We start from the raw sequence: 12,896 nt of genomic DNA, 5'->3' as shown, positions 1-12,896 counted from the left end.
GTTTCAAATTTGCAATACGGCTATTAAAAACAAGGTAGGCACACCACAACTAGCCTACTGAAGGCATGGATGCTGTCAGAAGATTCCCTCAAAAGCCTGGGCAAATAACCAGGTCTTCAGGAAACTGTATCCTAGAGGGGAGTTTCAAAACTGGGGCACCACCACCGAGAAGGCCCCCCTCCAAAAAATTGCCTCAGCTAAAGATAATGCCTCCAAGAGAGACTCCCCTAAAGGCATTCATCTTATCCCAATGAAAAAGGATTTTGGTGCTTTCTATTGGTTATTATGGGATAATATGCAAGGACTGCCTGTCTGTGCGCCCCATATTTTGGACTTCCTGCATTACATTCACACACAGGAGAATTCCAACTATGTCCAGGCAGAAGTAATTCCCAAATGAATTTAACGAGGCTTGCTCCTAGGTAAATGGGATTTTGTTCAGGTCGGATACTGTTGCTAGGAAACAAGGTAAACAAAAATGGCGGCGACAGGATTGGTTTTCGGGTTACAAGGGGAGCATGCCCTAAACAAACATGGCGGACAACGCAGATTCCCGTGCCTGTAACCAACATGGCGGCTAAACCGGCTTCACCACCGGGTGTTTGTCCTGCGCCAACTTCAAACTCCGCAGCGCGCTTCACTTCCTCTTATGAGTTACCTTTCACGGCCGGGCGCTTGATGAGGCGGAAGCTGCGTCATAAGGGTAACGTACTGACGTCAGGAGAGCAGGGCGCAGGCGCGAGTTCATTAAGCTCCTCCCACTTCGCTCTTTTAAGCATTTATTTAGGAGCAATAAAGCCTCCGTTCGGATACGGGGAATTGTTTTAAAGCACATCCCGACCCAAATTGTGGAATGAGGGAACCAGAACCGTGAAGGCGGTCATGGAGACCGCTTGCGAGTAAAGCAAAGCAGGCACTCTTGATAGCCAGCTATACGCCGGGAAACGGAAGAGCGAAACGTAAATAGTCCTGTCGGGCCACTCGCGCATGCGTCGTAGCGAGTAGCCGGGGAACGCGACGGCGCAGGAGGAAGGAGACGCTCCAGGCGCGAGGCCGGCGGCGGTTTCATCACCAACGGCCGCTTCAGAGCTTTGTAGACCCGGAGGGGTGCGGGGGAGGCAGAAAGGAATTTCTTGAGAAGGGACAAGAAGCGGGAAGATTCCGGTAATCCCGTAGACCGGCCCCCTCCTTTCCCTCTGGTCGCCGAGGGAAGCGGAAGTGCCGCCATCTTGGGAGAGAGAGAGAGGCAAGTGAGTTGCGTAGAGCTACAAAAGTATAGAGCTATATAGAAACTGCGGCACGAAGCTTTCTTGTAATGGCGTTGCTTGGCCACTCGGCATCTCTGTTCTGACGGCGCCTGTATCATTATTATTATTATTATTTGCATTGGACGTTAAGTGTGAAAAGCCGGCTCATTGATTTAGAGACGACCGTGGCGGGGGGACGGGACTCGTCTTCATTTCCCCTCCATTACTATCTCTATGGTGCATCAGTGGCTCGACTTCTGGACGGTCGTTTGTTTGACCGGAAGTGTCCTTGCATTTGAGCGGAAGTAGGATTTTTGTGCTGGAATTGGCTCCCTCTCGGACGTGAAGCGGAGAGGACGGAGGGCAGGTTTGAAAAATAAATATGTGGTTCAGCGTGTATGTATGTGTGTGTGTGTTTATATATAGAGAGAGGGGGGGCGAGGAGGAGGAAAAAGAAAAAGGGAGGATGTTTCTGCTTCCTATGGCTGGCAAGCTCTGGGTGGTGGCACGAGGATACATAGTTGCCAGGTCTCCTGAGGACCAGATCCTGCCACCTGCATGTGTGTGGATCCTTGGGGCTGTGAGGTGAAGCAAGGGATAGTTCTGTGAGGATAGACTCCGTTGATGTAGGTTCCGTCGCAAGCTAATGGAGAAAAAGGACCCAAGCCAGGTAGAAATTAGCCTGGTTTCTTGAACCAGGTTCCTTTCCTTGCGACGTCACACAATCCTCTGAGAAAGGAGGCCAAGAAACTTCAGATCAGGCCCTGAGATCTGACATCTGTTTCAGCTTATTGTTCTGGTGTATGTAACCAAGAGGGACGCAGGTGGCGCTGTGGGTTAAACCACAGAGCCTAGGACTTGCCGATCAGAAGGTCGGCGGTTCAAATCCCCCACGACGGGGTGAGCTGCCGTTGCTTGGTCCCAGCTCCTGCCAACCTAGCAGTTCAAAAGCACGTCAAAGTGCAAGTAGATAAATAGGTACCACTCCGGCGGGAAGGTAAACGGCGTTTCCGTGCGCTGCTCTGGTTCGCCAGAAGCGGCTTAGTCATGCTGGCCACATGACCCGGAAGCTGTACACCGGCTCCCTTGGCCAATAAAGCGAGATGAGCGCCGCAACCCCAGAGTTGGTCACGACTGGACCTAATGGTCAGGGGTCCCTTTACCTTTTTATGTAACCAAGGGATGGCGGGGAGGGGTTCTGCTGCTGTGAGGCTTTCCATGTAAGTGGCTGGATCACATGCTCTGCTCTTGCTTTCTTTTGCTAACTGTGGTATCAGCTGGTGGCGTTCCAGGTTCCCTTTGTAAACTGCCTTGTACGTGCCACAGCCCAGCACCTTTTGAAACAAGGTGACTAGTTTGGGTTTGGCTCCCCAGCTGGTAGTTACAAGAACTCTGTAACTTTTAGGAGCAAAGACTGCCAGGTTTCATGAGCCTGAAAGCAAATAAAAGTAGAAGGTAGGCATATAGGGGTGAGCAAGTACCCAAATGATGGAGGAAAATGCTTAAATAAATAAAATAGCGGCTTGCCGTGTTCAAGTTATAGGAGAGGCTTGCCAATTTCTGCTTGTACCCTGGAGGACAGTTAGCAGTTTTCTTATCCATCTTTGGTTTGTGGCGTTGGATAAAATTAAGTTCCTAAATTAAACTTCTGCTTGTTTATAAAATGCTGTTTTTAATGCATGTTACTTATCTTTAACCCTAATTGTGAGCCTATTGACAAGAAAAACATCTCTCTTGGAAAGCTTGCTGTAACATGCTCTGAGTCCACATGATAGAATATGCATAAGTCTGATAAATAAAACAGCTCAGGGAGGTAGAGATGAAGTGAGGAAAGATCATAGCTTTTTCCCCAGGCTCTTAGGATAAGTTAAGAGACTGTGACTTGCACTAATATTATTACAGTGGTACCTTGATTTGCATACGTCTTGGTTTGCATACGTTTTGGATTACAAACATGTCAAACCCGGAAGTGCGTGTACCAGTTTGCAACCTTTTTTTTGGATTACAACCAATTTTTGGGGGGATTCTGAACAATTTTTTGGGGGAGGCCCCATTGGCCAAAGTGTGCCTTGGGTACCAACCTGTTTTGGTTTACAGACGGAGCTCTGGGACAGATTATGGTTGTAAACCAAGGTACCACTGTATTTGATTTATTATCTGCCTTTCACCACGAGGTCCCAATTTAAAAATACATTAAAACAGTTAATACAGATTACAATCATGAGAATAGGGTTGGTCCTAAAATATTTATCTTAGGTGCACATAAGGCTATGCACATTATACTGTGCAATGATCTTCCTGGCTGAGCAGGGATTTGAACCTAATCCTTCCTGGAAGAGGGATTGTTGCATGTGAGATGCTTTGTAAATGGTACAGAAAGGAAAGCGAAAGGCTAAAGGAGTGGGAAACATTATCAGTCTTTGGAAACTCAAAGTTAGCGCCATGTTAGGCAGACCCAAGGTTGAACACCCCCAATCCTAGTCATGTTTATACAGCAGCAAGGCCATTGATGTGCTTAGCTGCAGTCTGCATTTGCTGTTTTTTTTAATATTGTGGTCAATGGGTTTCTTACGCTTCCTCATAGGAATTCATAACATTTCTTGTTTCTTTGGATGAAGGACGGTATAGAATTTTTATAAACACGTAAAAAGTTAGAATTTCTTCCACACAAGGAACCACATTGATGTGTTCTTTCTTTTAGGTCACAAATGTCAAACATACCCATATGTAGACTGGTGGGTTGGTAGCATTGTGGACTCCTGTAAAGCTTGTATAGGTGTTAGTTGTACCCCCTGCCTCCTGAAGAAGAGAGATGTACTTTCAGCACAGTCTTGTACATGTTAACACAGTGGAACCTAGCGCAGGAGGGTTAGAAACACACTGCAACTTTTGAGGGACATTTCTTCCTTTTCAGTCCCAAGGCATTCAATAAAACAGGCTTCTTCAACCTCGGCCCTCAAGATGTTTTGAGACTACAACTCCCATCATCCCTGACCACTGGTCCTGCTAGCTGGGGATCATGGGAGTTGTAGGCCGAGGTTGAGGAAGCCTGCAAAGAAACCTGAGAGTGGTTAATGCTTGTCTAGCTTGGAATTTTGCACTTCATACTTTGTATGTCGTTCCACGTGCTATTGTTGCAGAGAATGCAAGTGATGATAATGTTTTGGTAGACATGGAAGCAAAATACTTAGAACGCAGAGTGCACGTACCTTTTGTTTTAAGCCAGTCAAGACATAGGTATCAGTAATAAGTAAACCAGTAGGGGTGAGCGGTGTCACAAAAGGAAGGGGAAAGACAACAGAACATACAGATTCCTTGTGGTATAAACATTTGCGGACTAGAGCCCAGTTAATCAGAGCCATGAAGGGTTATCCTTGGAAAGGGAGATATGCATGCGTGGGTGTACAGCCAAAAGTATTTGGTCTGACATTTTGTACGTGTGTGCAAAGTTCAAATGTAGCACAAAGTAGAGCAAGCAGAGCTTTGCTTAGAAATGCTAGAGGCTCTGCTGTCTGCCAGTTAAGGGTATGCTAAACAGTGGTACCTTGGGTTACATATGGTACAGGTTACCAACTCCACTAACCCAGAAATAGTACCTCGGGTTAAGAATTTTGCTTCAGGATGAGAACAGAAATCGTGCTCCGGTGGCAGCAGGAAGCCCCATTAGCTAAAGTGGTGCTTCAGGTTAAGAACAGTTTCAGGTTAAGAATGGACCTCCAGGACGAATTAAGTACTTAACCCGAGGTACCACGGTATATGTGACAAAATGACATTTGTCTCTTGGTTCTCAAACTCCCTACCCCATGGACCACTTGAAAATTGCTGAGGGTCTTGATGGACCACTTAATGGTTGTAGCAGTTGTAATACGCTGCTAGATGCCGAGAGATTTTTAATCGTATTTTTATTGCTTCTTTTATTTACATTGTCTTACAATTTGAAATCACTTTATCTTCCTTTTTTTTTTTACATATAAACTGTACTATTGCACATACTTAAAGCTGTACTCTTTAACGTCATATAGCCAGCATTGTTCTTTGTGGATATTTTTGTATATTACCTTTTTTTAAAAAAAATACCCAACAGCTGAAGATCTATTCGGGAAAGCCACCCCTTCCTAAGTCTATTTCGTTTCTTTCTTTTTTTAAATATTTTTATTGGTTTTTTACACAAATAAAAGACAATACAAAACAAAACACACACATCAAAAACATACAACAAAAATTTGACTTCCCCATGCCTTCCTTTCACCACATCCTTATTTTATCATATTTTCAAGCAACCCTTCAGTCAATTTTAATCAGGTCTCTTTTAAATTTACTTAAGATTTAACATTTACAGCTGTAATTCTTTGTTTCTCACCCCTTGACATCTTATCAGTCCACAATTTTACAATAGTTTTTAAGATATATTTTAAATTTTCTCCAGTCCTCTTCCACTGTCTCTTTCCTCTGGTCACGGATTCTGCCGGTCATCTCTGCCAGTCCCATGTATTCAGTCACCTTCGTCTGCCATTCTTCCAGAGGGGGTAGTTCTTGCGTCTTCCAATACTTTGCCAACAGGATTCTTGCTGCTGTAGTTGCATACATAAAGAATGTCCTATCTTTCTTTGGTACCAATTGGCCGACCATGCCCAAGAGGAAAGCCTCTGGTTTCTTTGCAAATGTCCACTTAAGGATTTTCTTAATTTCATTATAGATCATTTCCCAGTAGGCCTTAATCTTTGGGCAGGTCCACCAAAGATGGTAAAAAGTGCCTTCAGTCTCATTACACTTCCAACATTTGTTATTGGGCAAATGGTAGATCTTTGCAAGCTTGACTGGGGTCATGTACCACCTATAGATCATTTTCATTATATTCTCTTTCAAGGCAGTACATGCCGTAAATTTAATTCCCGTGGTCCATAACTGTTCCCAGTCAGCAAACATAATATCATGACCAATATCCTGTGCCCATTTAATCATAGCTGATTTCACCGTTTCATCCTGTATATTCCATTTCAGCAGCAAATTATACATTTTAGATAGATTCTTAGTATTGGATTCTAGCAATTCTGTTTCTAACTTTGACCTCTCCTTCTGAAAGCCAAGTTTCCTGTCCTGCTTAAATGTCTCATTTATCTGACGATAATGTAACCAATCTCGAACTTTATGCTTTAGCTTCTCAAAACTTTGAAGCTTCAACTTTTCACCATCTTGTTCTAAGATTTCACAGTATTTGGGCCAATTAGAGTCCATGTTAAGTTTTTTCACTGCCTTTGCTTCCATTGGTGACAACCACCTGGGGGTTTTACTTTCCAATAAATCCTTATATCTATTCCAAACATTATACAGTGCTTTCCTTACAATATGGTTTTTGAAACTTTTATACACCTTTACCTTGTCATACCACAAATATGCATGCCAACCAAAACTATTGTCATATCCTTCCAAGTCCAAAATGTCTGTATCCTCCAGAAGTAGCCATTGCTTCAGCCAGCAAAATGCTGCTGATTCATAATAAAGTCTTAGGTCTGGCAGGGCAAAGCCCCCTCTATCTTTCGCATCAGTTAAAATCTTAAATTTTATCCTGGGCTTTTTGCCCTGCCAGACAAATTTAGATATATCCTTCTGCCACTTCTTGAAGCAGTCCCTAAGTCTATTTCGTTTCTGATGCCTTCACAATTGTACTTCTTTGCTTACAATGGCCAAGAATCAGATTGCTATGTTTCCTCTTCTTGCAGGAGTAGCTAAGGAAGATTTTGAGGCGGCATCATGGCGGAACCAGAGAACCTTGAGGTGATGGTTAAAACCTTGGACTCTCAGACAAGGACTTTCACAGTGGAAGAAGAGGTGAGAAGGCCTTAGCTGGGGTTGCAGCCAGAAGGTGGAAGGGTAGTGAGGGGTAATTACAGTGGTACCTCGGGTTACAGACACTTCAGGTTACAGACTCCACTAACCCAGAAATAGTACTTTGGGTTAAAAACTTTGCTTCAGGATGAGAACAGAAATTGCGCCGCCGCAGTCAGCGGCAGGCCCCATTAGCTAAAGTGGTACCTCAGGTTAAGAATGGACCTCCAGAATGAATTAAGTTCTTAACCCAAGGTACCACTGTATTAAGGTGCTCTGGTGTAACTGTGGCAGGACATTTGTATCTACTGGGCGGTGGGGTCTGGAGTGCTCATGCCTTGGAGGAACAACTGAGGATTCCTGGGTCCAGTTGCTGACCGAGAAGTGGCAGGGGCTGGTAGGCGGGAAAACACAAGCCGGGAGGCCTCTGGAGAATTAAAAAGAGGGGTGTAGATATTCTGGCGTTGACGAGCTGTCACAACACATGTAGTGTGGTGAAAAGCCCTGTCTCGATTCAACCCACAAGCGATGGCGTCAAACCTTTTGATTAATTTTTAGCGACCCATTCCACATTGCATTCTTCCTTTCCAGAATGGCCATCTCAAGCTCAGTTCTAGTAGTTTTTATCCTGTGACAGGGCCATATCCAATGCCACAGCACTGCTGGTGCAACTGGTTTCTATGAGCACAGCAGAAGTTCTTCTGCTGTCTCCTCCAGCACATCTTCATAATCAGCTGTGGGGAACCGGGGTATCCTCTGCAGCAGATTTGGGGTGTGTGGGCATATAGGGGATGTCAGGGAACTGCCATCGGAATGAGAGGAGGAGGCGAGGCTCCACGACGATGCTGGAGAGGGGACAAGTAGGGAGAGAGGCAGGTCTCCTGTTGGGGAAGAAAATCAGCGCAACACCAGGGATGGAGGGGGGCCAATGGGGGAAGCAGAGAGCAGGCTCAGAGACTCTTCACTGGACACCAGCGGGGAGAGCACAGGTCCTCCGCTACCCACGCCCTCCCTGCGCAGAAGACTTCCGCACAGGGAGAGTAGGAGGAGACTGGGCGTCAAACAACTTTTATGTTGGAAAAGGTTGAAGAAACGCCCACTGTCGGATTCTGCCAGCGACTGAACAGCCACGAAGTGAGGGGCTGTCCAGCCAGGAAAGGTTTAACCAGGCCACCTAGCCAGGAGTGGCGGCAACTTACGCACGAGCAACCCCATATATCCATTACAGGGGAGAACGAGCACAAGTCCTGTTGCTCCTGTGGAACTCTACTGGTATGGCGTTGGATCATTTAGGGTAGTTGAATAGGGTGTTTTTGCCACTGTCACTTATGTAGTAACAGTGTGCTGTTTGGAGGGTTTGTTATTTATTTTGAGGCAAGGAAGAAGGGCTACCCCTATGCTTGTTAGAATTCTAGCCCGACTTTGAGGTATGTGCCTATCTGTTCAGGCACCGGCTGAATTCCTTAGACCTCCCTCCGGCGACTCCCGGCAGGAATAAACATACGAGGTCTGTTCCGGCGATTTTCCTCAGGCTGTGAGGAAAACACACCAACTGCTTCTCCTCCTTCTCCTCCTCCCTGCATATCCCCAGGGAGGGGAATCAGACACAGTCAGAAACGTATCTACATGTCTTTATTTGTGTCTTTTAGCAGTCATACAGTAAAGATGTCTGCTCTCTTCAACAAACAGAGAGAAAGTCCACTCTCCACCCATGTACATCCTGTACAGGTCATATGACAAACCCACTGAGCTATCATCCGGTGCTCAGTACAGAATGGACTGCCCCTTTGTTCCCATGGCAACAGTCACAAACTTCCTGTTTGGCTTTCCAGCCACAAGCAGCAGACCTGGCCGCTATAGCCTTTGCTTGCTGCAGCATTGGTGCTTTAGAATAACATACTCCCCCTAAAGTATCAATGCGTGCTGCGAGCAAAGCGTCATCCAGAGAAGAAAACAAACAGTTGTTATACTTATAACATTTCCCTGTTGTTTCAGTTCCACCCTTGGAACTACCCGCCACTGGTTTTACCAATGTACCTCTCTGGTTGTGTGACTTCCAAGGAATGAGTGCTTCTGCATTACCTTGGTTAACAACTCTCTGTTGTGCCTTTGTCTCTGACTCAGACACAGCTTCAATCTGACCTTGGTCGTTTACAACAGCAACAGCTAAGTTAGCAAACTCTTGCGAATACCTCTTGGGTGGTACACCCTTCGTTGCTTTCTCAGACCTACGTAAGAGGTGCTGCTCTTCTTTGCTTTCTGGTTCAGCCTTTGAACTCTCTGGAGAACCAGTACTAAGCTTAATCAGTGGTTCATCCTCCTCTTCTGAAGGTCTAGTCATTATCTGAGATTTCCTCTCAATGACCGTGACAACTGAGCTGTCTGAGCTATCGCTGTCATCATCAGTACTACTGAACTCAATAAGATCAAACTCATCATCATCATCATCATCAGAATCATTATCACCTGTGGGAAATGTGTGAACAATCACTCTCTCCTGTTCAGGAGCACTCTCTAGAAATTTTGTGAGAATCACCTGACCAGATTCAGACAAAATTACTCTGTAGAGACCCTTTTCATAACCCACAAAAATGCCTCTGGCATTCTTTACTCCACCCGGAGCTTCTGTTCTCACATGAGACCCAAAAACCTTGAAATGGGCAACAGAAGGTTTCCTGTGGAACAGTTTCTCAAAAGGAGAACTTCCCACCTCTTTTGAAAACTTTCTCAACCACGTGTAACAATATGACATTAGTGACTCAGCCCAGTACTCATGTGGCAGATGTGAACTAAGCAATTGCGCTTCCATTCCCTTTTGCAATTCTTTGTTCACCCTAACACAAACACATTTGTTCCAAGCTTCTTCGGAACTAGCAATTTTGTGTCTTATCCCTTTCTTCTTCAGGAACCTCTGGCAAACCTGTAAAAGAAAAATTGGCTTCTCATCTGTGCAAAGACAATCTATGTCAGCATCATGCATATTTTTAACCTTGTCACAAAACTCTTTAAACCTTTCTAAGGCTTCTTTCGGTCTCTCCAAAAGATAAATCCAGACAAAACCTGTAAAAGAATCAACACATATTAGGTAATACTTTGCATTGCCTCTAGATGGTGCTAAAGGACCAATCACATCAGCATACACCCGCTGAAATGCCTTGTCGACCCTCGAGGTGACCTGCTTGGTGTTCTTCTTGGCTACACCTGTAAAAGAAATCATGTTAGAATCACAAGAATTACATTCCATGTAATCACTTTGATCAAAAGTCAACAAATACAGTCCATCTTTCTCTTTGGCAGAAAGATACAACTCTCCATCTTTGTAGATCTTGCAGTTCTGATCATCATAGGACAGTTTTAGTCCCTTCTTGGCAATCTGTGAAACGCTGAGCAGATTGAACTTCAACTCTGGAACCAAATAAACATTGTTTATAGTCAAGTTCAGACTTTTAAGATACACAGTCCCAATTCCGGTCGCTTCAAGCTCTTGACCGTTGGCTAGTTGCACAGCGAAGCTTTGCTTCTCAAACGTAGAAAATAGTCCTCTGTGTCCTGTCATGTGAACCGTCGCGCCCGTGTCTAGGACAAAGAAGTTTCCCACCTCTGGTGTGGCTTTTAGCGACATCAAAGCTTTTGCAGTCTTTGCCTTTGGCTTGGTGTGACCTTTGTCTGACGCCTCAGACTTTGTGGAGCTCGCCTTAGCTCCTCTGTTCCGACGTGGCTTCTTACAGTACCGCTGAAGATGCCCAGTCTGGTCACAATTGTAACATCGGACAACGTTCAAAGCTACAGCGTTTTCTCCAGTAGCTTCAGCAGTGGGGGTGTCAGAACTCCGTTCTTGTCTCCCCTTGTCCTTCACTTCCAGGGCGGCAAGTCTGTCATGTTCATTAAGAACCACGGCAAAGACCCTCTCCGAAGTGAGATCCGCTGCTGGGAGAGACCCCAGCTGACTGGCAACCGTTTTGTAAGTCCGATTCAGACTGTTGATCACCATGAAGCAAAACACTTCCTCCTGCAGACGGAAATTGCGTTCCACCATCTGTTGACGCAGAAATTTCATTTCCGTCAGGTGCGCTTGAACATCTCCATCAGGCGCAAGCCTCAGGTTGGTCAGCTTCTCAAAATACAGCAACGCTGAAGAACCTGCATCTCTCTGATGTGTCCTTCTCAGCGTGTCCCAAACATCTTTCGCGTGGTCTAAATCTTGTATGTGGATCAGCTGCGAATCTGACACGCACAGAATTATAGCCGTTCTGGCCTTCACATCCTGTGACTCCCAAGCACGCGTTGGTGCTGCAGGGATGGGGTTTTCAATCACCTCAAACAGTCTCTGATTCTGCAGCAAGGCCTTCATCTTAATAGACCAAGATGCATAATTGTCACTGGTCAAGAGGTCTGGAGTAGGCAGGCCTCCCCCCCTCTTGGCATCCATTTTGAGTCCTTGCATTGACTCTCAAACACAAGCCTCTAAAATCCAATAGCTGGCTTGTTTACACTCTGTGCACCTGGCAGCTCTGAACGCTAGCTGCTTTGGAATTTTCCAAGAGCTCTTCAGACTGTGTAGTCAAAACATTCCATTTTAACTTTCACTTCTCCTCTCTGAGGCATGGCCTTCGTTGCTAAGCAACAGCATTCCTTCCCTTGAACAGGAAACCACAGGAATGCTTGGAATGCAGAGCTCTTGTCTCTCGGAGCTGTTTTTCTCAAACCTTGCTCCCTCGAAGCAGAGAATAAATCAATCTGCATTCACACTTCTAAGCCCGAAAATCTCATACCTGGGCTCCGTTGCTTGGCTGTCAGCTTCTTCTGGTCAGCTTCTGGCTGCAGAGGATCAGCTTTCTCACCTCAGGCTTCCATGGAGGCCACTTCTTGATGCAGAGGTCGATGAAAACAGCAACCGGCGTCTGCTACCACTGTTAGAATTCTAGCCCGATCAGAGGTATGTGCCTATCTGTTCAGGCACCGGCTGAATTCCTTAGACCTCCCTCCGGCGACTCCCGGCAGGAATAAACATACGAGGTCCGTTCCGGCGATTTTCCTCAGGCTGTGAGGAAAACACACCAACTGCTTCTCCTCCTTCTCCTCCTCCCTGCATATCCCCAGGGAGGGGAATCAGACACAGTCAGAAACGTATCTACATGTCTTTATTTGTGTCTTTTAGCAGTCATACAGTAAAGATGTCTGCTCTCTTCAACAAACAGAGAGAAAGTCCACTCTCCACCCATGTACATCCTGTACAGGTCATATGACAAACCCACTGAGCTAACATCCGGTGCTCAGTACAGAATGGACTGCCCCTTTGTTCCCATGGCAACAGTCACAAACTTCCTGTTTGGCTTTCCAGCCACAAGCAGCAGACCTGGCCGCTATAGCCTTTGCTTGCTGCAGCATTGGTGCTTTAGAATAACAATGCTATCCATATAATCAGTTATCAGTAATCAATATATTCATATATGCTCACACATAATCAGGGCTTACAGTATTTTATAATCCATTTTGAATCAAAGGGAAGCTGTGCCTTAGCTAATTGCATACTGCTTGAAACAGCAAAATTAGGAGCCGACCTTTCCCGTAAAACATCTGTGTACCCTGGACAAGGGGAAGACGTGAATCAGATTCTGGTACAAAATCCCGTCAGATACAGGCTAAATTAATCCACAGAACAGGAAGAGCAAAACCACAAAATCTCCAAACTCCCTGTCCTGTCATAACTGGGGGAGAGGTTAGACAGAGCGTCACTGCAAGCAACGGAAAGCAGAACTAGAACTCCGTGCTTGACCAGGAGCTGGTAGCATGGAAAGAAGCTTGCTAATTGGCTAATTTTCG

The 12,896-nt window shown here is 45.6% G+C and overlaps 1 protein-coding gene across 9 annotated transcripts in view; it reads left to right on the top strand.

Annotated features, from left to right (window-relative positions):
• Positions 1–772: 772 nt before the first annotated feature.
• BAG6 (BAG cochaperone 6) overlaps positions 773–12,896 on the top strand; it is a 38,497-nt gene continuing 26,373 nt past the window's right edge. For 6 of the 9 annotated variants that reach the window (XR_014165823.1, XM_081901400.1, XM_081901398.1 and 3 more), the window contains exons 1-2: positions 1,470–1,614; positions 6,968–7,076. Coding sequence is in view for 8 of the 9 variants with exons in the window: in XM_081901400.1 (XP_081757526.1) it covers positions 6,999–7,076 (78 nt within the window). In the remaining variant the exon portion in view is untranslated. Of the gene's footprint in view, positions 1,251–1,469; positions 1,615–6,967; positions 7,077–12,896 lie in introns of those variants that run through there. The other 3 variants (XM_081901395.1, XM_081901397.1, XM_081901396.1) reach the window with 3 other exon arrangements.

This window comes from Podarcis melisellensis (genome assembly GCF_964234715.1).
Source record: "Podarcis melisellensis genome assembly, chromosome: 2".
Lineage (NCBI taxonomy): Eukaryota > Metazoa > Chordata > Lepidosauria > Squamata > Lacertidae > Podarcis > Podarcis melisellensis.
Note: the sequence above shows the minus strand (reverse complement) of the source record. Positions and strands in the feature narration are given on the sequence as shown.